At 44.8% G+C, this 27,861-nt stretch overlaps 1 protein-coding gene across 2 annotated transcripts in view; it reads right to left on the bottom strand.

Annotated features, from left to right (window-relative positions):
• Positions 1-27,861, bottom strand: part of LOC126299533 (vitellogenin-like) — a 398,678-nt gene that overhangs the window by 281,963 nt on the left and 88,854 nt on the right. For both annotated transcript variants that reach the window (XM_049991515.1, XM_049991514.1), the window contains exons 5-7: positions 13,454-13,639; positions 11,883-12,119; positions 10,245-10,487 (exon numbers count right to left, since the gene is read on the bottom strand). In XM_049991515.1, the coding sequence (XP_049847472.1) occupies positions 10,245-10,487; positions 11,883-12,119; positions 13,454-13,639 (666 nt within the window). The remainder of the gene's footprint in view (positions 1-10,244; positions 10,488-11,882; positions 12,120-13,453; positions 13,640-27,861) is intronic.

Below are 27,861 nucleotides of genomic sequence, written 5' to 3' on the forward strand. Positions count from 1 at the left end.
ATGGATATGTGTGACGTCCTTAGGTTAGTTAGGTTTAAGTAGTTCTGAGTTCTAGGGACTGATGACCCAAGATGTTAAGTCCCATAGTGCTCAGAGCCATTTTTTTGCTATTAGAGCCACTCTCGACGGTATGAAAATGAATTACCCTACACAAAAGACTTGGGACAGTTAATACGGGCCGGCCGTGGTAGCCGAGCGGTTCTAGGCACGTCAGTCCGGAACCACGCTGGTGCTACGGTCGCAGGTCAGAATCCAGCCTCGGGCATGGATGTGTGTGATGTCCTTAGGTCAGTTAGGTTTAAGTAATTCTACTTTTAGGGGACTGATTACCTCAGCTGTTAAGTCCCATAGTGCTTAGAGCCATTTGAACCTTTTTTTTTTTTAGTTCATACGGAAAGTTACTTTACTTATGGCGCGAGAGGAATTCGAGATCTGACTAGGTCATGAGACCAGAGAACATGCGTACTCGCGTTAGATACGAGGGCTACTCGGAAAGTATAGAACGATAGGTCGCGAAATGGAAACCACAGTGAAAATCAAAATTGTTTTATTTGCAATAGTTAGCTACAGCATCCGGCTACTTATCTCCAAACTCGCCGATCCGACTTAGACGCTTGTCGTAGCGATGTACCAACTTTCCAATACCCTCATTATAGGAGGCAGCCACCAGTGCTTTCCGCCAATTCTCTACGCTGGTCTACAGCTCGTTATCTGTGCCAAAATGTTTTCTTTATAGCCAGCGGTTCATGTGAGCAGAGATGAAACTCAGAGGGAGAGAATACGGGTTATATTGTGGGTAATCGAACATTTCCAATTGAAAACGATGCAGGAGCATCTTCATTGCCCCTGCGGAATGCGGTTGCGGATTCGCACGAAGACAACGCACGACAGTTATGTAATGTAGGCTGCATAGCTTCAGGAGAAATTTCTCACCAGGCCCTCTTACTTAGCGGGAGATGCTATTGTTCTAGGTATCTTTATGTGCTCCCTGTGCGCTCAGAACTAAAAATAACGACGTAACGCGATCGACGGGCATACTAGAGACACTGCCCAACACACCTGTGCAAAACTTCATCGGATTTTCACTGTGGTTACTATTTCGCGACCTATCGTTCCTTATTTTCCGAATAGCCCTTGTATTTCAGTCTTCACTGCATTGAGAAGACATGCATAGGCATGACTCCATACATCAAATGGAAATTCGAGAAAACTTCTCTAGCTATGTGGCTTCCAGATTCCTACTGCAAACAACAGACTACTTATCCGGAAACGACCAAATTGACCGTCAACATAGGTGTTCTATCGTGTTGCTGCCGTTGGTGATTCACACTGGTCTTTATCTAGGTCTACATCATGGTGTGTACAGTATATCGGAATCATGTTTCCCTTCTTAGCCCCTTGTCGATTATACTCAGACGGTTCAAATGGCTCTGAGCACTATGGAACTTAACATCTGAGGTCATCAGTCCCCTAGAACTTCGAACTTCTTAAACCTAACTAACCTAAGGACATCACACACATACATGCCTGAGGCAGGATTCGAGCCTGCGAACGTAACAGTCGCGTGGTTCCAGACTGAAGCGCATAGAACCGCTCAGCCACACCGGCCGGCTGATTTTACTCAGAAAGAACGTTAATCGATACCCCTCTGTCCAACGGGCTCCTCATTTGCAGTCAAATCCTGCACATTGCTTATTTAGACTGAATCCTTTCCACAGAAAAAACTAAGGATTCCACTTTTCCTTACTCGTGCAAATTTGAAACCATCCGAGAAATGTAGAAAAAATCACAAAAAAGGCCATTATTACTCTTTAAAGGACCCTGGCAGAAAAGCGGGGAATCAGCTGCCTTACTCCGGAGTCCTCACCAAAAATTTTGGCATGAGAACATATTCGCACTCTTTGAACAAAGAACGTTCTAAATCCTTTTACCCAGTCTCTCTTTGTTGTTTAGCCTCCCTCTCCATGCAACTGTCTGTATATGTCTCTCTCGCATTGTCTCCGTCTTCTTCCACTCATTTATGGTATATCCCACTGCAACTGTCTCCTCTCTCACTTACAATGTCTTTTTTTTTCTTTCTTTTCAACTGCCACTGTCATCCTTGCATCTTAGCAGCTCAAAAATTCTGGGGGATCCAACTTACATTTTCCCCAGCACAGACATATCCAAAATTTCTGTCCAAAATGCACCCTCTATACACCTACGAGTTAAATTTAGCCAGCCTGTGAGGGTCCAGACCCCCCAAGCCTCTGTATGATTCCCACTCACCTGTATTTACCACTTCCTCCGTTTCCTCTCGCTTTTGCTCACACTGCTTCTGTCTCCATCCGTCTCTCTTTCTCTTTTACTGCCTCTGTCTTCATATCTCCTCTCTTTTGGCCCCCACTGTTATTATCTTCCTGCTAGTTCCCTTCTTTTCACTGCTACGGCAGGGTGTGCTGCTTATATAAAACGAATTCGACAAGTCAGCAAAGCTTTGACAGTTTATTTCCATACTACGGCACATTTATACAGGGTGGTCCATTGATAGTGACCAGGCCAAATATCTCACGAAATAAGCAACAAACGAAAAAACTACAAAGCACGAAACTCGTCTAGCTTGAAGGGGGAAACCAGATGGCGCTATGGCTGCCCCGCTAGATAGCGCTGCCATAGGTTAAACGGATATCAACTGCGTTTTTCTTAAATAGGAACTCCCATTTTTTATTGCATAGTCTTGTAGTACGTAAAGAAATATGAATGTTTCAGTTGGACCACTTTTTTCGCTTTGTGATACATTACCCATGTTAAAATAGACCGTTTACCAATTGCGCAAAACGTCGATATCGTGTTGATGTATGGCTATTGTCATCAAAATGCCCAACGGGCGTGTGATATGTATGCTGCTCGGTATGCTGGATGACTTCATCCAAGTGTCCGGACCGTTCGCCGGATAGTTACGTTATTTAAAGAAACAGGAAGTGTTCAGCCACATGTGAAACGTCAACCACGATCTGCAACAAATTATGATGCCCAAGTAGGTGTTTTACCTGCTGTCGCGGCTAATTCGCACATCAGTAGCAGACAAATTGCGCGAGAATCGGGAATCACAAAAACGTCGGTGTTGAGAATGCTACATCAACATCGATTTGCACCCGTACCATATTTCTACGCGCCAGGAATTGCATGGCATCGATTTTGAACGTCGTTTACAGTTCTGTCACTGAGCACATGAGAAATTACTGAACGATGACAGATTTTTTGCACGCGTTCTATTCAGCGACGAAGCGTCATTCACCAACAGCGGTAACGTAAACTGGCATAATGTGCACTATTTGACAGCGGAAAATCCACGATGGCTGCGACAAGTGAAACATCAGTGGCCTTGGCGGGTTAATGTATGGTGCGGAATTATGGGAGGAAGGATAATTGGCTCCCATTTTAGCGATGACAATCTAAATGGTACATTGTATGCTGATTTCCTATGTAATTTTTCTACCGAGGTTACTACAAGATGTTTCACTGCATGACAGAATGGCGATGTACTTCAAACATGATGGATGTCCGACACCTAGCTCGCGTGTGGTTGAAGCGGTATTGAATAGCATATTTCATGACAGGTGGATTTGGTCGTCGAAGCACCACACCATGGCCCGCACGTTCACCGGATATGACGTCCCCGGATTTCTTTCTGTGAGGAAAGCTGAAGGATATTTGCCATCGTGATCCACCGACAACGCCTGACAACATGCGTCAGCGCATTGTCAGTGAATGTGCGAACATTAGGAAGGCGAACCACTCGCTGTTGAGAGGAATGTCATTACGCGTATTGCCAAATGTACTGTGGTTGACGGACATCATTTTGAGCATTTATTGCATTAATGTGGTATTTACAAGTAATCACGCTGTAACAGCATGCGTTCTCAGAAATGGTAAGTTTACAAAGGTACATGTATCACACTGGAACAACCGAAATAAAATGTTCAAAGTTACCTACGTTCTGTATTTTAATTTAAAAACCGTGCCTGTTACCAACTGTTCGTCTAAAATTGTTAGCCATATGTTTGTCACTATTACAGCGCCATCTATCACAAAGCGAAAAAAGTTGGTCAACTAAAACATTCATATTTCTTTACGTACTACACGAACATTTATTAAAAAATGGGGGTTCCTATTTTAAAAAACGCAGTTGATATCCGGTTGACCTATGGCAGTCCTTGCCGGCCGCGGTGGTCTCGCGGTTCTAGGCGCTCAGTCCGGAACCGCGCGACTGCTACGGTCGCACGTTCGAATCCTGCCTCGGGCATGGCTGTGTGTCATGTCCTTAGGTTAGTTAGGTTTAAGTAGTTCTAAGTTCTAGGGGACTGATGACCACAGCAGTTGAGTCCCATAGTGCTCAGAGCCATTTGAACCATTTTTTTTTTCGTTTGACGCTTATTTCGTGAGATATCTGGCCCGGTCACGATCAATGGCCTACCCTGTATACTTTGACACATATAAACATCAAATAAGTAGGCATAATATAAGATTACCACGAAATCATTAGCTTTACATTTTTTCTGGATAGTTGGCTCATCGATCGCAGTTCATCGAAAACGATCGGCTTTTGATTTGTGTCTTAAGAGAGTACACATGTCATTAGAAATATTTTACTGAATTTTCAGTCTTTCTAGTTTTACATAATTTTGCATCCATTTTCAGCTCTTTTCAGGCATATTAAGACTCATTGTAGCTCGTTTTTGTCATTGCTATGCCACTTTGGGCATATTTGTGTAGGTGTAAAATGCCCAGTTGCGTCATGAAGTGTTCTCGGTGCAAAAAACTGACTAAAACATAGTATGGTAACCTCAGGCGCTCCTCCTAGAACCCTTTACATGTGTTCACTACGTTATTTAAAATTATATTTATGCCTGAGACCAATTATTAAGTGCAAATTTTACGTGCATAAGTACGGTAATTTTGAACTTCTTAATATCGGTAACGGATAATGATACCGACAAAAGTTACTAGTTTCACTGAGAACCTGATTTTAGAAACATATGGTACAAATTTCGACGATTTGCATGAACATAAATTATAGAAGTGGTCGTCCCCACAACTGGTTCTTTTGGTAGCCAAAAATCATGGTTTTCCGGGTGTAGTTTGATAACGGATGCAAATTTTCAAAAACTGGAAAACGGTGTTTCTGTGTGAATTTCTAAAAAATGCACATTAAAAACCTGAGCCATCTGCTGTGGTTAGTTATTTAGCTCATTGCGTCCACCGCTGATAACCGGTTTTTGTGGTTTTCTGCGTAAGGTACGGTAACTTTGTACCTCTGGATCTCGCTAACGGATCATTAGATAGAAAAAAGTTCCCCGAGATTAACATGTTAATAGCGTATGGTATAAATTACTATGATCTTCCACAAATAGAAATTATAGTAGTATCTATCCCCACAATCGGTACTTTTCGTATCAATAAGTATGTTTTTTCGGGGTTTCCCCAGGAAACTCCCGTCAACAAATGGTGCTTTTATAAGGCGCGTTAGGTCGACCATAGAACACACCTAATGCAAAAAGGACAAACTTATTTTGCTCAATAATGCCGGCGCTGGATGACGTGTGTAATGTTCCGATTCTTACCCTATACTGTAGAATAGCCATAGTATTTCCGTTCTTTCGATAGTTCTACAAATGGTCGTTAGGCCAAAGGTTATAGAAAACACTTGATCCCTTGTCTGTGCGATTAACAGAACATGTGATATGCCCCGCTGAAAAAAAACGCATTTTCGGGCGCGGCCTATTTGGAACGTATTGGTTGGTACCTTGCACTGTCATGGTCTGAGTGATCACTTATCAACTTATAGTACACTACTACAAGACTCCGCCAAAAACATTTCACTTAAAAAATAGACCTAAAAAAGTTAATCTGAGTGCAGTATGCGTAAAATTTTCGTTTAGTTACAACACGAAAATGGTTCAAATGGCTCTAAGCACTACGGGACTTAACATCTGAGGTCATCGGTCCCCTAGAATTAGAACTACTTAAATCTAACTAAGCTAAGGACATCACACACAGCCATTCCTGAGGCAGGATTCGAACCTGCGACCGTAGCAGCAGTGCGGTTCCGGAATGAATCGCCTAGAACCGCTCGGCCACAGCGACCGGCACAACACGAAACTCACAGCCATCTCCCACACTACGGTCATTCCTCCCTCTAATCATGAGTTACATGAAATTGTCTTCTAACCAGCGGAAAATAATATTATTATGACGGCTGAGAGAAATTACTTCAGGGCCTGCTTTGGCCAATCCACTTCTGCTTTCCCTTCAAGCACAAATACCCATTCGACAATGACATTACTAAGGTGTACTACCGTATTAGTTTTATTATGTGTGATCAATCTGGTTGAACTTCGTGACTGTTGATACAGTTTGAGATACTGTGTATGTAATTAATGCAAGGGATACAAAAGTTTATTGGAATTTGTAGTCTTTTGAAGCAAGGCGTACCAAAGAGAAGTGTCTCGTTGTCTATGAAAACGCTGAGATGGAGTAGGCTCCTAACTAAAGTGGAAAGGATGAGGGTGGACGGCGGTACTAGTATTTTAACGAACTTTCCCGCTATACGTGTAAGATAATTAAAGGAAACCACGAGAAATGTCAATCAGGATGAGCGGACAGCGAATCGAACCGGATACTAGTCTATAGACGCCATCACTCAGTTGCTACAATCGCTTGATGTCGTACTCTTTGCATAAAGGTTAATAGTGTTTTGTATTTCTGACGGGAGTAGATGAATCGATATCCAAGCCACTGATTAAAATCATTCATGCCACAAGATACTTTTGCAGTTTAGTCAAGAACTTAGCACGTAGCATTTAAGTGACCCCTGCCAGGTAAGTACTCAGACTGCCCCAAGACCAACCAGGAAGAATTTCGTGTAAAATTGTTAGAAAGTTTCGGAGACATTCGTTATGATTTTATTTTTCCTAGAGTAATTTTAATTAGCTTTCGGAATGATTTGGTTAGAGTGGAAGTAACATGTAAGCACATGTCGTGTGCGAGGACCCCTCCTTTCAAAGCGAGAAGTCACTTGTGCTTCGTCGTGTTAGTATTTCTTGTCGGTGTAATAACGACACTCTCCAAGAACGCGACATGTTCTGGCTTAATCCTCCAGTCTCCCTTTATTACTTTCGTAATGTGTCCTTACTGAGATGGGGGTTTGGGGGGTAGCGCCTAACTCAAGACGTGAGCTGTTACAGTGGCTGAGAGAATTAGATTTGATTACGTACAGTTTTTGAGAGCCTGGATGATGCATAACGATATGGCTACAATAACCTACAGGGAATGCTGGACAGCTGTCGTTTCACGGTTCCTTCAGGACGAAGGCTTCTGGTGAGGAGGTTCGGGGCGCTGCATCGTGCCCAATAGCAGTTCCGCTGGTTACGTGACGGGTGACCAGAGATAAATGGACTCACGATGGTTCACAGTAAATTAAAAACACGTCAGTTATCCCTGTGCTTGGCGCGACACTCAGTGTCAAAGAGACGTCGTAGTATTGCTTTTGTAAAGCCCTCTTTCCAAGTAAAGCAAACATCCAGTCTGATTCCAATCCTGAAGGTTACCTCACAGCCAAATAATGAGCCAGTCTTCAGAATACTTGTTAGAGTTTATCATAATACAAATTTACACCAACGGTATGAACAGATCAGTAATACACTGTGCATATGGACTGTTTCCATTTCATACTCATCAAAAGCGTCGCCGCATGAACACACAGATCTTGCTTACCGTTCACGTACATTCACGACTAATTCACGTATTAGACTGCTGCACATATTTCGCCCCATGGCTCTTCGAGACACTGAAAGCGATATGGGCCATCGAACTCTACGATTGGTCAAACCCTGCTCACCAGCCATGAAGACAGACCAGAGCTAACAGAAGTGAAACGCGAGCACATCGCACTCGATGGCATGTCAGCTGTCCAAAGGAGGATTTAGGTGACGTGATCAGGGACCCATACTATCATCTTCGCTTCTTTGGAGTGTTTATCAAACCATTCTGGCACAACATGGGAGTGAGGTGGTGGTATATTGTTCTACTGGAACTAAAAATGGCATACACTATGCCGTAAGCAAACGAACGGATGCACAGGATCAGACACCAGGCTACTCGTATATGGTTCACCGATGGCAGACGTAGCAGGGACGTCATTTCATCCTACGTAAACAACGTCCCCAGGAGAACTCCTCCACCTCCTGCCTAAACAGTGTCCTGTTTGCAGGTGTGGTGGATCGGTTCATGTGGTTTCCGACAGATTCGTAGCCAGATACCAGCGTTTAGCAACGTATGTCGCGACTCTCACTCCAGACGTCTTTTTCCATGCTTAAAGCGTCCAGTGGCAGTGTTCCATGTACCCGTTCTAACTTCTGTGTCCTGTGACGTGAGGTAAGCAGAGGTAAGCCTGTGGGGCAGAGGTCTCTGTATCCCACACCGTTCAGGGCGGAAAGGAACGCCGGTCCCCGGCACGAATCCGCCCGGCGGATCTGTGTCGAGGTCCGGTGAGCCGGCCAGTCTGTGGATGGCTTTTAGGCGGTTTTCCATCTGCCTCGGCAAATGCGGGCTGGTTCCCCTTATTCCGCCTCAGCTACACTGTGTCGGCGATTGCTGCGCAAACAAGTTCTCCACGTACGCGTATACCACCATTACTCTACCACGCAAACCTAGAGGTTACACTCGTCTGGTGTGGGACGTTCCCTGGGGGTCCTCCGGGGGCCGAACCGCACAATAACCCTGGGTTCGGTGTGGGGCGACGGAGGGGTGAAGTGGACTGCGGTAGTCGTCGTGGGGTTACGGACCACTGAGGCTGCGGCGGGGGCGGAGCCTCTCCGTCGTTTCTAGGTTCCCGGTTAACATAACATAACTTCCCACACCGAGTTGGTGGATTTGTATGGAATGCTTCCTCACCAGTTCTTGTTATTCAGGATTAGATGCGGTGCACTCGGATCGTCTATCCACCGTTCAAATCGTTGGAGAACCTTGCCACCTTGTCATCAAGACGTTGTCGTCCAGGATAGTTGACTCTGGCGGCGGTTTTCCCCGAATCGAGGCCCCCAAAGCACACCCTTTGAAGTAGTGTCCCATGAATAGCCCAGTGCTTGCACGCATCCAGAAGCAGTGAGTCTCACTAATAGGGCACCTTGACCTGGGTGCGACGAAGTCGCTGACATTACACGCCTTGGCCATCCTTCGCTCGACTGTCGAGCCGGCAGTCGGGACGAGATCCGACAACATCACAGTCACTTCATAGTGGTGGTAGCAGCGCTCTGGCACCATGCAGCAACTGTCTATATTGTACTGTGTTGGGACTTTCATGAAGGTTTTCACTTTCCAAGATACCCCGTCAGTCCAAAAAGTTTCGAAACTGAATTAACAAAAAGTAGAGAAACGTTCATATGGTTCAGGTGTTCTACGTAGTCTCCCCTCACTTACGTACAACGCGTAGTAAGTTCATACAACCATGTGAAACTGTAAGAAAAGTTCTTCGCTGGGATGTTCAATCCTCGTGTCACATTGGTTTGAACGTCGGTTTTGTCGCCATAGATTGACCCTTTATGTGAATTTCTGCCTAATGAAGTTTTGTGGTAGGTTCGTATTGTTAAAACCAAGTCTCGTCATCTGTGAAGATTTTTTTTTTTCAGAAGAATAGTTTCTTTGATTGTCATTGCAATCGAGTCGCGACTGGAGTCCTGGCGTAGCTGTTTTTGTTCGAGAATACTTTGCACACGCCTTTCTCTTCTTCAAAACGGCGTGGAGAATGTTCTCAGAAACTTGACTTAGGGATGTTGCTCCGTTGCGATTTCTAGCACAAAACGCTGACACACTACGGTCACACGTCCACTACTTAAGACTACCTGCTCCCAAATGACGGGTCGAATGCACAGCAGTTGTTCGTTCAAGCTACCACTGTAATTACTGCGCTGACGTAACTTATGCCCCAGGAACAAATTAGCCAAGGAACATTTTGAACGGACGGTGTATACTCCCTTTCTGATCAGACATTATAAACTTAAGACGTTTCTCCACGCAGACAGAAACTGCAAAACATCTCTTTTTTTTCGTTACACAAAAAGTTCATTCGAAACAAAAAGCTGTAATAGATAGTGATGATTGACGGGACGTGTCACCCACATCTTAGGGAAAGGTCGCGTTAGCAGGTGCGAAAGTGACAGCAGGATGGAAACCGCTAGGTGGGCGGACGTGTGAGCGGTACGCACCTTCTTGCCCCTGAAGAGGTAGGAGAGGCCGGAGATCTTCCTGGAGTACTCCTTGTGCGGCATCGGGAAGCTGTCGTTGATGGGGCGCAGGTCTGCGAGGTTGAGGCGCAGGAAGCAGCTGGCGGAGGCCTCTGTGCCGTTGTGGAGGTGCAGGTTGACCACGACCCGGGAGCTGCTCGACGCGCTCAGCAGCAGGAAGTCCCGCCGGGAGCCGCAACCCACCAGTCGCGTCATCGACGACCTCTGTACACGCACAAGCTGCTTCTACTCCGCAAACACCAATATTAAAAGCACTGAATACAGAGGGGTCCAAAAAAATGTATCCACTGTTTAAAAGTCCATAACTGGCAAACTAATTGACGGAGTTGTGTCATCTTTGGTAGTGTAATAGTTTGTAGTTCCGGCAATCGCCACACAGCGTTGTTTTGTTTTGTCAGATGACAGTCGCCAGATAGTCACTGTTTTATTCTTAGTTGCACCTAGTTACTCGAGTAAACATGGCTGGCGCAAGGCTTACATTCGATGAAAGTTTTGAAGTGGTATTTTAAGTACGAAAACATTAACGAGGTTCAACGGCAATGGTGAAATGAGTATCAAACAGAGCCACCGACACGTTTAACGATTCGTCGCATTCGAGACAAATTTGAAGCCGAAGGCTGTGTTAAAGATGTACACAAACAACGATCTGGACGACCTGTAACAGTAACAAGTCCAGCTAACTCCCGTCGAGTGTTCAAACTCAATAGTACAGTAAATCGCCACAATTGCATCTAGTGGGCCGCCGAAAATCCGAACGTCCGTGTAGACAAAGCCGTGAATTTGCCAGGGGTAAATGTGTGGTGTGGGTTGTCTTATCGGGGCTTGATTGGGCCATTCTTCTTTGACGGCACAGTTACCTATGAGGTGTACCTTCAGAAGCTTCAGACATCCATTTTACCTGCCATCCGAGACTTGTATGGAGACGGAAGAGTTTACTTTCAACAAGATGGTGCCCCAGCCCACTACCAAAATCGTGTTATGGCGTATCTCGACGAAACTCCCAGGAAGATGGATAGGCCGTAGAGGTGCTGTGGAGTATCCACCACGTTCTCCAGACCTAACTCCTCTGGCCTTTAACTGTGGGGAACACTAAAGGATGTCGTTTATCGAAAAAGCCACGCACATTGGATGGACTTTGAGAATCCATAGTACATTCATATGCAAATATCCAACTGAACACGTTGCAGTCAGTAGTTCGTGCTGCAGGTCGGCGGCATCGTTTGTGTGTGGATGTTAATGGTGACCATTTCGATCACCTACTGTGATATCTTTAAGTTGGACTTTAAGCTACACATTGACTAAAAATGAGACAACTCCGTCAATTAGTTTGCAAGTTATGGACTTTTAAACAGTGGGTACATTTTTTTGCACCCCTCTGTACTGTACTAAGATTTACTGCTCCGCATAACATTCGTGCCCTGGACATAAACAGGGCGGCAGAGAGATCGAATGTATGATGTTGCTACGATACGGCTTACTAAAATCCTTTAGGGCTTCCAAGCTAAGGATCCTCTAGCATATTATAATGGGGCCCTTCTAGATTAAGGATACCCTGTAGAGAAGAGGTTCAGAACACACGTGACACGTTGCAGCGCTTACCGTCCAGAAGTCGCCGCAGTTAGCGTCCGCGGGCGTACAGCGCAGCGCGGGCCGCAGGCCGAAGTGCGACTCGGCGACGTGATCGCAGTTGCTGTGGTTGCGCGTCTTCACCACCTCGAGCATGCCGCCGTTGGAGCACAAGTCCGGCCGCAGCGCCCAAGACGGGTTGGCCAGCAGCGCCATCTTGGACAGTTGGCCCACCTCGTACGTCACCTCGCAGCGGCCCGACACCGAGTCCTGCAGCACGACGGGCCGGCTCCCCAATTTAACCACGCCATCACCTCGGAGTCACCTTCTACACTATGTTTTGGAACAACAGCATAGGTCGCGTTGGCCGACGAGTTAGCTTCTCCTGTGTCTCGAAGCAGTTTGGAGCCCCAACTGACGTGTCACAATACACACCTAAATTTTCTTTAGTTAAGGGGCGTAGGACGTCAAACGGGCCGACTTGGAGCAGGAAAGGCACCACAGGACTGTCTATACTTTTACAAATAAATTCATAAAACTTTATTGGCATGACCAGGAAGGACTCAGGATTCACTCTCATAGCAGTGGAAGTTCAAAACCAAAGTAAAATAAATTTTTTTACACGTGAAATTTCATCATTTTTTTACTTACTTCTGGCTGCATTTGTTGCTGTAGTTACACTCTTCTCCGTAACCAAGAGAGATTCTTCGATGTATTTTGCACAGCATGCAAACAATACTTACAGGTGTATGAAACTCTAGAATTTTCCAGATCTATTAAAAACTGGTAAAAATTGAGATAATTAACTATAAAATTTGAATTTTTTTCTAAACGTGAAGTTTAAAATATAACACCTCATTCATTTTTTCATAAATAAAATAAATTCTAGAGTTTCAGACACCTGTAAGTATGGTTTGTATGTTGTGCAAAATTCATCGAAGAATCTCTCTCACTTATGAAGAAAAGAGTACCTACACCAACAAATGCAGCCAATAGTAATTGAAAAATTGAACAAATTTCACATGTAAAAATAATTATTTTGTTGTGTTTCTGAACTTCCACTGCTATGGGAGTCAATCCTGAATCCTTCCTGGTCATACTGACAAAATTTTATGAATTTATTTATAAAAGTGTAGACAGTGGAAATTAAAATGTCCTGTGGTACCTCTCCTGCTGCAAGTCGGCCCGTCTGACGTCCTATCCCCCTTAAATAAGCACTTCTATAAAAACTGTTGGTGTTTTAACTCCTGAAACTTCCTGGCAGATTAAAACTGGGTACCAGACGCGACTCGAATCTGGAACCTTTGCCTTTTATAGACAAGTACGCTACTGGATGAGCTATCCAAGCACGACTCACGGCCCGGCCTCACAGCCTTACTTCCGCCAGTATGTCGGCTTCAGAGATGAGTTTTGCTCGGATAGCTCAGTGGGTAGAGCACTTGCTCGCGAAAGGCAAAGGTCCCAGGTTCGAGTCCCAGTCCGGCACACGGTTTTAATCCTGACACTGTAGAATGAAAACTGATTCTGGATTTTAACGAAAAGCTTGGTTGAAGAGTGTGAATCGTTGAGTAAGTGATAGAACGATGGACTAATTGCAGACTGACCTCGAAGACAGAGTAGACGGGCGCGTCTAGGTACTCCCCGCGGCCGTGGATGTCGTTGGATGGCTCGCGGTCGTGCAGTTGGACGGCGTGGGAGCCGGACAGGTCAGCCTGCAGTGCGCCCGCCACCCCTTGCACGAAGTTCACCTCCCAGTCCTCCATCTCGTCCGACACCACCACGCTGTGGATCTGCAAGCAAACAGCACAAATAACCACAACGAACAGAGATCAGGCCCTGAATACCGAGCCTAGTCATGATCGGCCTACGGCATCATTCTGGACGGTCACGTGGTCAGCACACTGTTCTCCCATTTGTCTGACCCAGGAACTGACACGCTGCATGCGACAGCCCCCTTAGTTGTCCTCACGAGTCAGAGTGCAATTTAATTCAATTTTGTACCTCAAACCGTAGACCTGATGTCTGGAAATTCTGAACATGTAGTACATATTACCGAGAGAGGTGGCGCAGTGGTTAGCACACTGGACTCGCATTTTGGAGGATGACGGTTCAAACCCGCGTCCAGCCACCCAGATTTAGGTTTCTCGTGATTTCCCTAAATCCCCATCCTTGACAGAATCCGAGCTTGTGCTCCGTCTCTAATCTACATCTACGTGATTACTCTGCTATTCACAATAAAGAGCCTGCCAGATGGCTCAATGAACTACCTTCAAGCTGTCTCTCTACCGTTCCACTCTCGAACGGCGCGCGGGAAAAACGAGCACTTATTTTTTTCTGTGCGAGCCCTGATTTCTCTTATTTTATCGTCATGATCATTTCTCCCTATGTAGGTGGGTGCCAACAGAATGTTTTCGCAATCGGAAGAGAAGACTGGTGATTGAAATTTCATGAAAAGATCCCGTCGCAACGAAAAACGCTTTTGTTTTCATGATTGCCACTCCAGTTCACGTATCATGTCTGTGACACTATCTCCCCTATTTCGCGATAATACAAAACGAGCTGCCCTTCTCTGTACTTTTTCGATGTCATCCGTCAGTTCCACCTGATGCGGATCCCACACCGCTCAGCAGTACTCCAGAATAGGGCGGACAAGCGTGGTGTAAGCAGTCTCTTTAGTAGACCTGTTGCACCTTCTAAGTGTTCTGCCAATGAATCGCACTCTTTGGTTTGCTCTACCCACAATATTACCTATGTGATCGTTCCAGTTTAGGTTATTTGTAATTGGAATCCCTAAATATTTATTTGAATTTACAGCCTTCAGATTTGTGTGACTTATCGCGTAATTGAAATTTAGCTGATGTCTTTTAGTTCTCATGTGAACAACTTCACACTTTTCCTTATTCAGGGTCAACCCCCTCGATGTTGACGGGACGTTAAACCCAATCTTTCCTTCCATCGTACATATTCAACAATCATGGTGATTCCCAATGTTTTATATTACTTGTAAAGCAATAAGTTATATTAACAATAATTATTGGTAATATTAATATAAAAATGAAACAGAATATTTAAAATAACAGTGAATTAAAAATATAAAGTAAAAGGAGTAAACTCAAGTTCCAAGTAACTTTCAGCGTATGTTACTGGAAGCCTCGGAATAACTCGAGGTTTTGCCGACTAACTACAACTAAACCTACTTCGAAAGGTTTGTAGTATTCTACATTTTCCACATTGGTATGTGCCTGCCTCGGCAATCCTCGAGTCTACATATACACACGAGGCTTTGTGAGTAACACATTTTACATATTCTATTAAATTCCTTTCTCGTCTAGAAGAATATTTAAAAATCGGCAAACAGTGCTTAGTTCCACAGGTATTCCGTCAAGCTTCAGGGAAGTATTTCTGATAAGAGAAAGTCCCCTTGGAAAGTATGTATGCGGTTAGTAAGTTTGCTGTTCTTGCATCAACGCTGCATCTGAGCAAGTACATTATTCGTCTTTTCTTCAAGTCTCCCTCCTGCAATCTACAGACAAAACTACTAGAATGTCATCTGCGCATGCAACGCCACCTTCAACAGCATGTAATAGGGGTTCAGTACTAAAATCTCAGAAGAATGTATTACTTAGAGAGTCTTGAAGACAGCACTTGTTAATCTTTTCGAGTACCTTGCTCTGCCCTCAAGTCACTGAACGCTATGTCCACTACAACAATATAGACATCTGGGAACTCTGAGATCTCGGAGGCGTGCGAACCTCGCAGGCCACCAAAGATTATCGAATGCATCTGCGATGTTAATTCTGAGCGCGATTACACACTTCATTGTAGAATTTTCTTAAATCTGAAGAGCTCTATTAACCGCATCATCTATAGATTTCTGAATACATATTGATATTGGATTAGAGTCAAGACCGTTCCTGGAGTCTGAGTGCAACCCATTTGTGTTTCCCCTCTAAGGAAAATACCCTGGCAGGACCGGAATAGAACCTACGATATTTATAAGGCAGTGACACGTGCTGATCACTCAGCTATGGAAACGTTGTATGGCGATATCGCTCCATAAAAATTTATATTGAAATCTACTGACTACCCGGTTGGCATCGTTAGACGTTTGTTGAAGCAGTTCTGAAGAGACTTTTCAACGTACTGGTGCCACTGAGGAATGATACTGTGCACGAAGCCAGTAATTGTAGGTAAGGCTGTGGTACTGGGCCATAGATATGTCGTTAACACGTGTGGGGTAATATTAGTATATTAGAGTTGGAAACGTCGTACGGAGCTTAGAAACTTCGTGAGACACACAAATGTTCATACAAAGGGATCCAGAAAAATGTAGGCACTCTTTGATAGTCAATATTATCGGAACAAAATGACATACCGTTATAATTATTGCACAGGGGAAGGTTATTTTGTGTGTTCAAAGTGAACCGCATTACCAGCCAACCAACGTCGATGCCGCTGAACTTTTGACCGAAATATAGCTGTCAGCGTTGTCGGTGTGTTAGTCCCGCGCCGGCCGGTGTGTCCGAGCGGTTCTAGGCGCTTCAGTGCGGAACCGCGCTCCTGCTACGGTCGCACATTCGAATCCTGCCTCGGGCATGGTTCAAACGGTTCAAATGGCTCTGAGCACTATGGGACTCAACTGCTGTGGTCATCAGTCCCCTAGAACTTAGAACTACTTAAACCTAACTAACCTAAGGACATCACACACAGCCATGCCCGAGGCAGGATTCGAACCTACGGCCGTAGCAGTCTCACGGTTCCGGACTGCGCGCCTAGAACCGCGAGACCACCGCGGCCGGCCTGGGGCATGGATGTGTGTGATGTCCGTAGGTTAGTTTGGTTCAAATAGTTCTACGTTCTAGGGGACTGATGACCTCAGATGTTAAGTCCCATAGTGCTCAGAGCCATTTGAACCATTTGATAGTCGCGCAGGTGGGGTAGCCGTGCGGTCTAGGCGCCTCGAGCGGCTGCCCCGTCGGAGGTTAGAATCCTCCCTTAGCCACGGGTGTGTGTGTTGTCCTTAGCGTAAGTTAAAGTTAAATTAAGTAATGTGTAGGCCTAGGGACCGATGACCTCAGCAGTTTGGTCCCATAGAACTTACCACCAATTTCCAATTACAATACTAGTGCAGGACGCCTTGATGGTTTCTTGTAGCTCGTTCAGTGTAGCTGGCTTCTGTTGAACTTCATTTTTCTAGTTTCTCCATAGGTAGAAGTCAAGAGGTGTAATGTCTGGACTCTGGAGACCGTGGTGGGTACTAAACAGCTCCTCCTCTACCTGCCCATCGGCCAGGTAGATTTTCATCCAGTTAAGCTCTGACAGCTCTATAGTAGAGAGGCGGGGCACCATTTCGCTATAGGTAAAATCTTTCATTTCCAAGCACCTCTCGGATGGCAGGTAAAATCGATGTTTGCTGCATATGAAGATACACTTCACCAATTACAGTACCTTCGAAGGAGAATGGCCAATCAAATCGCGCGATGAAATATCACACGACACATCAACACCCAGTAGATCAACGCATTTTCTACGTGAACGACAGGATTTTCAGGAGCCCATTACACGTATCTGTGGTGGTTTACAGTACCGTTCTGTTTGAACTACGCCTTGTCAGACCAGATAAACCATCCCTGCAAACCGTTCATCCTGGAGAAGAATGCCTTCATACCACTCGCTATACTGTAACCTTTGATCCGGATCGTCCTCGTCCATACCGTGCGACGTCCTTGGAATAAACAGTTTCCACTTTAAGAATGAGATTTTCACTCTGCAGCGGAGTGTGCGCTGATATGAAACTTCCTGGCAGATTAAAACTGTGTGCCCGACCGAGACTCGAACTCGGGACCTTTGCCTTTCGCGGGCAAGAGCTCTACCATCTGAGCCACCGAAGCACGACTCACACCCGGTACTCACAGCTTTACTTCTGCTAGTATCTCGTCTCCTACGTTCCAAACTTTACAGAAGCTCTCCTGCGAACCTTGCAGAACTACACTCCTGGAAATGGAAAAAAGAACACATTGACACCGGTGTGTCAGACCCACCATACTTGCTCCGGACACTGCGAGAGGGCTGTACAAGCAATTATCACACGCACGGCACAGCGGACACACCAGGAACCGCGGTGTTGGCCGTCGAATGGCGCTAGCTGCGCAGCATTTGTGCACCGCCGCCGTCAGTGTCAGCCAGTTTGCCGTGGCATACGGAGCTCCATCGCAGTCTTTAACACTGGTAGCATGCCGCGACAGCGTGGACGTGAACCGTATGTGCAGTTGACGGACTTTGAGCGAGGGCTTATAGTGGGCATGCGGGAGGCCGGGTGGACGTACCGCCGAATTGCTCAACACGTGGGGCGTGAGGTCTCCACAGTACATCGATGTTGTCGCCAGAGGTCGGCGGAAGGTGCACGTGCCCGTCGACCTGGGACCGGACCGCAGCGACGCACGGATGCACGCCAAGACCGTAGGATCCTACGCAGTGCCGTAGGGGACCGCACCGCCACTTCCCAGCAAATTAGGGACACTGTTGCTCCTGGGGTATCGGCGATGACCATTCGCAACCGTCTCCATGAAGCTGGGCTACGGTCCCGCACACCGTTAGGCCGTCTTCCGCTCACGCCCCAACATCGTGCAGCCCGCCTCCAGTGGTGTCGCGACAGGCGTGAATGGAGGGACGAATGGAGACGTGTCGTCTTCAGCGATGAGCGTCGCTTCTGCCTTGGTGCCAATGATGGTCGTATGCGTGTTTGGCGCCGTGCAGGTGAGCGCCACAATCAGGACTGCATACGACCGAGGCACACAGGGCCAACACCCGGCATCATGGTGTGGGGAGCGATCTCCTACACTGGCCGTACACCTCTGGTGATGGTCGACGGGACACTGAATAGTGCACGGTACATCCAAACCGTCATCGAACCCATCGTTCTACCATTCCTAGACCGGCAAGGGAACTTGCTGTTCCAACAGGACAATGCACGTCCGCATGTATCCCGTGCCACCCAACGTGCTCTAGAAGGTGTAAGTCAACTACACTGGCCAGCAAGATCTCCGGATCTGTCCCCCATTGAGCATGTTTGGGACTGGATGAAGCGTCGTCTCAAGCGGTCTGCACGTCCAGCACGAACGCTGGTCCAACTGAGGCGCCAGGTGGAAATGGCATGGCAAGCCGTTCCACAGGACTACATCCAGCATCTCTACGATCGTCTCCATGGGAGAATAGCAGCCTGCATTGCTGCGAAATGTGGATATACACTGTACTAGTGCCGACATTGTGCATGCTCTGTTGCCTGTGTCTATGTGCCTGTGGTTCTGTCAGTGTGACCATGTGATGTATCTCACCCCAGGAATGTGTCAATAAAGTTTCCCCTTCCTGGGACAATGAATTCACGGTGTTCTTATTTCAATTTCCAGGAGTGTATATCCTTTCTTTCAGGAGTGCTAGTTCAGAAGGTTCGAAGGAGAGCTTCTGTAAAGTTTGGAACGTAGGAGACGAGATACTGGCAGAAGTAAAGCTGTGAGTACCGGGCGTGAGTCGTGCTTCGGTAGCTCAGATGGCAGAGCACTTGCCCGCGAAAGGCATAGGTCCCGAGTTCGAGTCTCGGTCGGGCGCACAGTTTTAATCTGCCAGGAAGTTTCAGTTTCCACTTTGCAGCCTCCACAATTCGTAGGACGCTTGGTCGGCTACCACCCTTTCACGTGTACCCTGCTTCATTGTTGCAATATAACACTGCTGGAATCTGAATTTGTTAATGTTTTTGGTCGGCCAGACCTTTCCGTGTGCACATCTTGAGCAGTACCGTCAGCCTCAAAATTTATCCCGAATACGATAAATTGTTATACGTGTTAGTGGTTGAGTTCCGTACACATTACACCAGTGCCGTTGTAGCTCCATATTTTCGTACTTCCAGTGCCATTTCAATGTGGTGTCGTGTTGCTTAAACGGCAATCTTATTTCATTCAATGCTGAACTGTCGTCTGCCGGAAAACGCGTATCAAGATCTGTTGAGAAAACATTTGAATACGCCACCACATAAAACGGCGACGATATGTCATTTTGTTCCAAAGATATTAACTATCAAAGAGTGTCTACATTTTTTTAGACTCCTCTGTATTTTGAAGGTTGGGGAGAAAGATGAGGAATCGCTGGAGTAAAGAATAACGAAAGTACTATGTTCGGGGCCACTGCCTCAAGAACTGAATAAATACCTCGAAGTAATAAACGAAGCGCTAGGGGAGAGAACTACGTATCTCATTTTTATGAAACTCGAGAAGAGGCTTATTTAATGTTTGAATTTGATTGTATCTATATAAAAGAACATACAATATATTTTATTTCATAAATTAAACATCTTGGTTGCATGGAATGTGGAAACAGTTATTGGCATCAGGAGTGTTACGAAAATGAAGTAATTTAGGAAAATGCAGTCAAATGTCACCGTGTAAGAGGAAGGGGACAGGCAAGTCAAGAGAAACAGACACAATAATTCCATAATAATCACGGCGAAAGAATTTCTGCTTATGATAAAACAGAAAGAGTACTGATATCACGTACATTTAGCTTTGGGACAGCTGACTGAAGAACTTCACAGAACTAGGACGGAAAAACCTAATCAAATCAAGCTTTTCATATCTTTATATTTTACCATGGAAATTGGAATGAAATCTAGAATAAAGAATGGAATTGGTCGAGGTACAGCGAACAGGAGATAACTGCAAAGATATATAAGTAGGTAATTCTGAAGTTAAAGATATCGTTATAAGCAGGTACGGACAGTTCAAACAGCCCTTCCACTCATTGACATTGTTATAGTGTCCGTGATAAGCCGACTGACAGTCCATCATGTGGCAATGGCTGAATGTGATACTATTTCAACAGGTTGAGTTTGAAAGGGTATTTTGTAGTGTACTAATAATTTGAGTCACTGTTTTCCATCTTCTGATTAACACTGACCACAGTCAAAAGAGAGGGCTAACTTCTGGACACTTCTATCATTTCCTTGAAATCTTAGGTGTTCCCATTGCCACACACAGCGAGTGTAATTTTGATTTTCTTCAGGTCATAATTTGATTGACAGTTACATAATGGGCCGGCCGCTGTGTCCGAGCGGCTCTAGGCGTTTCAGTCTGGTACCATGCGACCGCTACGGTCGCAGGTTCGAATCCTGCCTCCGGCATGGATGTGTGTGATGTCCTTAGGTTAGTTAGGTTTAAGTAGTTCTAAGTTCTACTTGACTGATGACCTCATATGTTAAGTCCCATAGTGCTCAGAGCCATTTGAATCACTTTTAGTTACATAATGAATGACGCCTATGGGCTGAGGATGACACGGCGGTCGTCGGTACCATTGGGCCTTCAGAGGCCTGTTTGTATGGAATAATAATGAATGACGCGAGAGACGGTGAAGTTTTTATTTTGACCAGCAGCAGAATCACGAAATACACAGGATGTCCCTCGAGGATTGGTCAATATTCAGGGATTTCACAAGAAAAGACGATCATTCGAAGCAAAAAAGTCGAATGAACATGGGATCCAACGTGAATACCTTAAGTGCTATGAGCACTTACTCATCTTCGCTAGTGTGAAACACATCTCTTCTACTGAACAAGTGCACACAGCTCTTAAGGTATGCATTTTAGAGCGCATGTTTTTTCTTCTCTGATCCATATTATTTCCTCCCAAAATATAGAAATAAAAGTGTTTGCAGTAGAAGAGATTTCTTTCATAGTATCGAAGACGAAGAAGTGCTCATAGCTCTTAACGTATGCATTTTAGAGACCATATTTAATAGACATTTTACTTCGAATGGGCATTCCTGTAATATCCCTGAATATTGTTCATTTATCCGGGGACATCCTTTAAGGATGCGACCTTTTTCACAATGCATTCAGCATAAACACAAAAATGGATTCCCCTGTTGCAAGAACATCAGTATTGAACGAACACATCGAGAGCTGCCACGTGAAGTAACCGTCATTGCTTGCTATATTTGGCAGGGATATAATTTTTTCGAAGTCTATGCAGATAGTCAGGTGGGAGCGATTGCTTCAGAATTCTGTTTGCTCTAGCCTCTCGTGGCCAGAAGAGTCACCGTTGACGTTCCTGCTTCTTTCCCCTGAAAAACTGATCTACCTGGTACTTACCCCTACAGCAGAACTTTCAATGCTATTATCTCTGGATTCACTGGTTAATTTTTTTTTTCAGTTGTAGGCTCTCATCGGATGCGTATGCTCAGCCTGAATCGAGCTGTAGCAATAACACAGTTACAAAAAAAAGTGAATTAACTGATTTTTTCCCCAGACCCTTCAAATTATTTTAAATAAAAAAGTTAACGGGAAGTAATCAACAATGTTGGACTAGGAGTAAGTGGGTGTGGCGATGTAATGTTCCTAACCTACAGTTCTCCACCAATGCCGTACTCTACTTACTTTGCTCTACACTTTTTTCTTTCTCTGAAGGGCTCTTACTATTATTTTCCAAATGAGTTTATTAGATCAGTTCCAACTATATATTCTGAATAGAACAGAATAATTTTATGCACTTGATACCGCATGAACCAAACATGTATGAATTTATGTTGGTTCAGGTGGCACGAGGTGTTACCTACCGTAATATCGAAAAATGGCTCTAAGCACTATGGGACTTAACATCTGAGGTCATCAGTCCCCTAGACTTAGAACTACTTAAACCTAACTAACCTAAGGACATCACACACATCCATACCCGAGGCAGGATTCGAAACTGCAACGCAGCAGCGCGGTTCCGAACTGAAGTGCCGTAATATAAATAGCAAAAATTTCTCTCTATTAGGGAGTAACGCTTCTGGTTTAGATTAATCTTTACTGGGTCTAAATAAAAGCACTCCGTCTTCAGGCCACGAGTGGCCTATCGGGACCATCCGAACGCCGTGTCATCCTCAGTGGAGGATGCGGAGAGGAGGGGCGTGGGGTCAGCACACTACTCACCCCGTCGTAAGATGGTATTCTTGACCTAAGCCGCTACTAGTCGGTCGACTGGCTGCTCAATTGGCATCACGAGGCTGAGTGCACCCCGAAAAATGGTAACAGCGCATAGCGGCCTGGATGGTCACCAATCCAAGTGCCGACCACGCCCGAGTGCGCGTAACTTCGGTGATCTCACCGGAACCGGTGTAACCACTGCGGCAAGGCCGTTGCCCGGGTCTAAATAACTGCTACTCTTATTTGTTTCGCACTTCGCTGTCAACTTGATTTTGTACTTCTGCTATTTTATAAATTTAGTTACTTGCGACATCAAACTCCACTGTCGTATCATCAACATAAGTTAAGCGACAGCTGTCTTGCTGTTGTTACAGTAGGAAGAAAGGTCTATCAGGGTTTAGCAGCCTGCCAAGCGAGTTGCTGATAAGAGACGGAGCAGAGGCTCCTATTTAAGTAATATAGGTAAACGACGGCACACCTAAAACTGGATAAACAGATGGGTATTTTACACTATTCCTTCTGAATGCGAGTCCAGGGCCTTAGCAACTGCACCACCCTGCTCGGTTGTTATCATATAAGAATCTAATTTGTAAATCGTCAATAATATGGCAAATACGTCAATTACGCCTGTAGCTATATTCCACAGACGAGCCCAAACCTTACAACCACCTGCTTAATAACGTGTTGGTCCATCTTTGGGTGAGGTAACGGGTGAGTTGTGGCGCCCTTAAAATATTCGAAGTTGGGAGTTGGCGTGGCCGCAGCTCGTCGGCGGCAGCATGGTGCCGAACGTTAACCGGGGTCCAGGCCGACCACATCGCTGGGAATTCCTTGGTGACGCTGTGTCGATGAAGGAGACATCCCGAGAGCGCCAAAGATGGCGGACTTTGTGAAACCTTAATGGCAGACTTTTCACAGTTCGTATAAAAATTAATAGTTGCCAGATGAATCATGATACCTCAAAAAGAATTACCATTATTTGGACGACGATTCTGATGGTGCAATCAGATTTACAGTATCTTTATTAGTTTAAAGTTTGGTATCTGACGATAAATTACAAAAGTAACACCCAGCAATGTACTTCCAAAATCTAAACGGTTCATCCGATTTTCTCGATCGACGTGTCTTTAGAAACTATTAGTGTAAACCTAAATTGGTATCAATTACAGATATGTAACTTGAATAGTACATGAGTTATTAGAGGTCAAAGTGGCCTATTACTAATGATCGCGTCAGGCCATAAGTACTCCACAGTTACACGAAAAAACGGTAGCAACATGCTTAAACATATATTTATTCATCATCTCTTTGTTTATATCCGATATATACTACTCATGAAGAAATTGGTCAATTCTTTACTGTGTTTTAGAAAGCAAAGAGACATGAGGCTACTGGCTTACTGCTGTTGTATTCCTTTCATATATGTTTACTTAATTTGTTTATGTATTTAATAATGTGTGTTAGGACGTGTTTATGATCCAGCTGTAGGAATATTTATTTATTTAATTTCAAGTTATTTAAATGTAAATCCAGTATTTCGAATGTGTTTCGCCGGCCGGTGTGGCCGAGCGGTTCTAGGCGCTACAGTCTGGAACCGCGCGACCGCTATGACCCGCAGGTTCAAATCCTGCCTCGGGCATGGATGTGTGAGATGTCCTTAGGTTAGTTTGGTTTAAGTAGTTGGAAGTTGTAGGGGACTGATGACCTCAGAAGTTAAGTCCCATAGTGCTCAAAGCCATTTGAACAATTTTTCTTTAATGTGTTTCAAAATATTTGTGAGTGTGTGTTGGTTTGGAGACACGACAGGAGAGCTATCGCCAATCACAGCGCTCGTTACTAAGGGAGGTGACTACCCAAGTGAATGGAGGGGGAGTTCTGAACAGGGCAGCGCGAGGGACGGTCGCGGTAAAGACTTGGAGGGTGGTAGCGGGAGATAGAAATGTTTCGTAGTGCCGACTTATGAACTTGTGACATTTTCGTGCATTTAGAAGTGAATATCTTGCAAGCTATGTTGTTGTTCATAACTAATTACGTGAAGTAGGAATCTATTGTATCCCTGTTATTCAACTTATATTTTATTTTATTGCTGGACCATCGACACCAATAAGTGTTTTCCAGTAATAGACAGCATTCTAAAAGGTACTTCTGCTATCGTACCCATCATTTAAAGTCGTTAAGATAGTACCTGCAGATTTTATTTCAAAAATGGTTCAAATGGCTCTGAGCACTATGGGACTCAACTTCTGAGGTCATTAGTCTCCTAGAACTTAGAACTACTTAAACCTAACTCACCTAAGGACATCACACACATCCATGCCAGAGGCATGATTCGAACCTGCAACCGTAGCGGTCCCGCTGTTCCAGACTGCAGCGCCTAGAACCGCATGGCCACTTCGGCCGGCAGATTTTATTTAATTGGATTCTTTCATTTATGTATTACTATGTTGAATTAAAAATTCTCAATTTCTGAGTGATAGGAACATTCGACTATTCGATTCATGTGTCTATTCATATTGTATACCGTAGACTCAGTAGTATTTGGCTTGTAATGCGGCAACTATGTATCCCAGCCCCTGCACAACGAAACCAGCCAAAACATTTAATATTTCAACTCTGAGTCAGAGGGTACGTAGTTGAGGGTCACCATTTCAGTCTTCATTTGGAAGCCCGCATTTGTAACTCAATTCATCACCGACTCTGTGCATCATGGATTCGACAGTTTGTTGGTAGGTTTGTGGAAGTACGCCGCACGAGATGTCCCGCACAAGTCATGTAATTTCCTCAAATAGCGATCCGGTGATTTGTGTACGCAGTCACAGAGACCCAAGTGGATTCCATTGGATTCACAAAAAGCAAATTTTGTGGTCAAGACATAACCGTGAGTACACTATCATGCTCATCAAACCACTGTAGAGCGGTTCTGGCTTTGAGACACGGACAATTATCCAAGTGAAAGATGACACCTCCGGCAGGGAAGATATGAAGCATGAAGGGATGCTGGTGGTCCACAGCTGTCAACGTGTCTTCGATTAGTACCATAGGTACCATACGAGGGCAGCAGAATGCCTCCCATAGCACAATACTGCTCTCATCGGCGTCCTTGGCGCGTTGTACATTTGGAACCACCGTTCGCGTGGATGACAGCTTTTGTGGAGACGACCATCGACCTGGTCTAGCAAAAACGTGATTCACCCGACGAGGCGACACGCTTCCATTGATCCACGTTCTAATCTCGACGACAGTGATGGCGTGGTTTCGCCAACATGTGGACACGTAGAGGTCGCCTGCTGTATAGCTCGTGTTCAACAATGTACGATGAACGGTGTACTCCGAAATACTTATGCGTGCACTAGAATTCTGGTCTTTCAGCAGGGATACCACAGATTGCCACCTATCCTGCTTTACAGAGCAGGCAAGCTTCCGAACCCCACGTTCTGTGCAGGCTCGTGGACGTCCAACCACTTATCTCTCTCTGGTAGTTTCACTTTCGGTCTACCACTTTCCACAGATGCTCACGACGGTAGCACGTGAACATTCGACCAGCTACGCAGTTTCCGAGATACTCTTCCACATACTGTGGGTAATAAAAATATCACCTTCGTCAAAGCCGCTTACGTCACTACAATGATTCCCCATCCGTCTTTGATCCACTTACATGCTTTCCTTGCCGTGTCACGTACCCGCAACAGCAGCAGGCGACATCCAGCCTCGGGGCGGGCAGGGGTCATAGTGTTTTCGTTTACCAGTACATATGTTTTCTGTTCATATTTCATTGTATTAATTAATTAACATTTCTGCGTTTACGCAGACTTGAAATATAGTGATAGTAATTTAAGAATCCTTCAACAATTAATTTTCACCAGTTTGTAAACTATTGTCACCGAATGCAGCATTACTCGTTGATAAATGCAATATTTGACATATATAGCTCCCCGGTTACCCAAGCACTGAAATATATTTAGTTTTAAAACATGGAAAATAGTCTCATTTGTCACGCAACGTGGTGAAAATCTTTAAAACTAAATTTTGTGCCGGATTGTAAAGTTGGCTACATTATATTTAAATTAGGATTGTGACTGGTCGTCGTGAGGAATGAGATACACCTGTATATTCGTTTTTTTTTAGTACTAGTATTAGTACTAAATAAAACGAAACGCTTCTGTTCAAAATAAGACTTTATGCAATAGGAAAACACGGCATAGCTCCCGTATTACTTGTAAACTGGCGAATGTGGCAGATAATCATTTAAATAAAAAAAAAAACAGATAACGAATACACAGGTGTATCTCATTCCTACTACTACTACTACTACTACTACTAGTACTAGTAGTACTACTAGTAGTAGTAGTAGTAGTAGTAGCAATTATATTCATCCGTAGATCACTTTTACAAGAATATTGGGCATGTCTTGGTAGTACAACTTAAGAACAACCACAACGACGTAATTCATATACACAGGCGTTTACATATTTACAGGTCTAGGTTCAAATGGCTCTGAGCACTATGGGACTTAACATCTGTGGTCATCAGTCCCCTAGAACTTAGAACTACTTAAACCTAACTAACCTAAGGACATCACACACATCCACGCCCGAGGCAAGATTCGAACCTGCGACCGTAGCGGTCGCGCGGTTCCAGACTGTAGCGCCTAGAACCGCTCGGTCACAACGGCCGGCAAAAGTAAAAATAAGGAAAAAACATAGTGTGAAAGTATTATATGAAATTATAAACGTTTTGCTGTGGTTGTTATTATTTATTTGTTTTTCATTTCTTACTAAATTCTCATTTTGTTTAATGTAAGTAATCCTTCGCTAACTTTCACTTACTCAATGTAGCCGTTGGCCAATCACTTACTGATGCAATTCTCATCGTAACATGTACTGTAGAACCAGCTGAGTTTCGTATGGATTATCTGTCTTCTCTTTCCTGCCTGGTTGTGACCTTTCTATCCAATTCGTGGGCATATTTCTAGTCCGCAGTTATATTTGCTATCAACAGTTCACCTTTTTTTTTAATTTTACGCTCCTATCCTGAAATACACGCCTAACTGCTGCAAGCTAC

Source organism: Schistocerca gregaria, chromosome X (assembly GCF_023897955.1).
Source record: "Schistocerca gregaria isolate iqSchGreg1 chromosome X, iqSchGreg1.2, whole genome shotgun sequence".
Classification (NCBI taxonomy): Eukaryota; Metazoa; Arthropoda; class Insecta; order Orthoptera; family Acrididae; genus Schistocerca; species Schistocerca gregaria.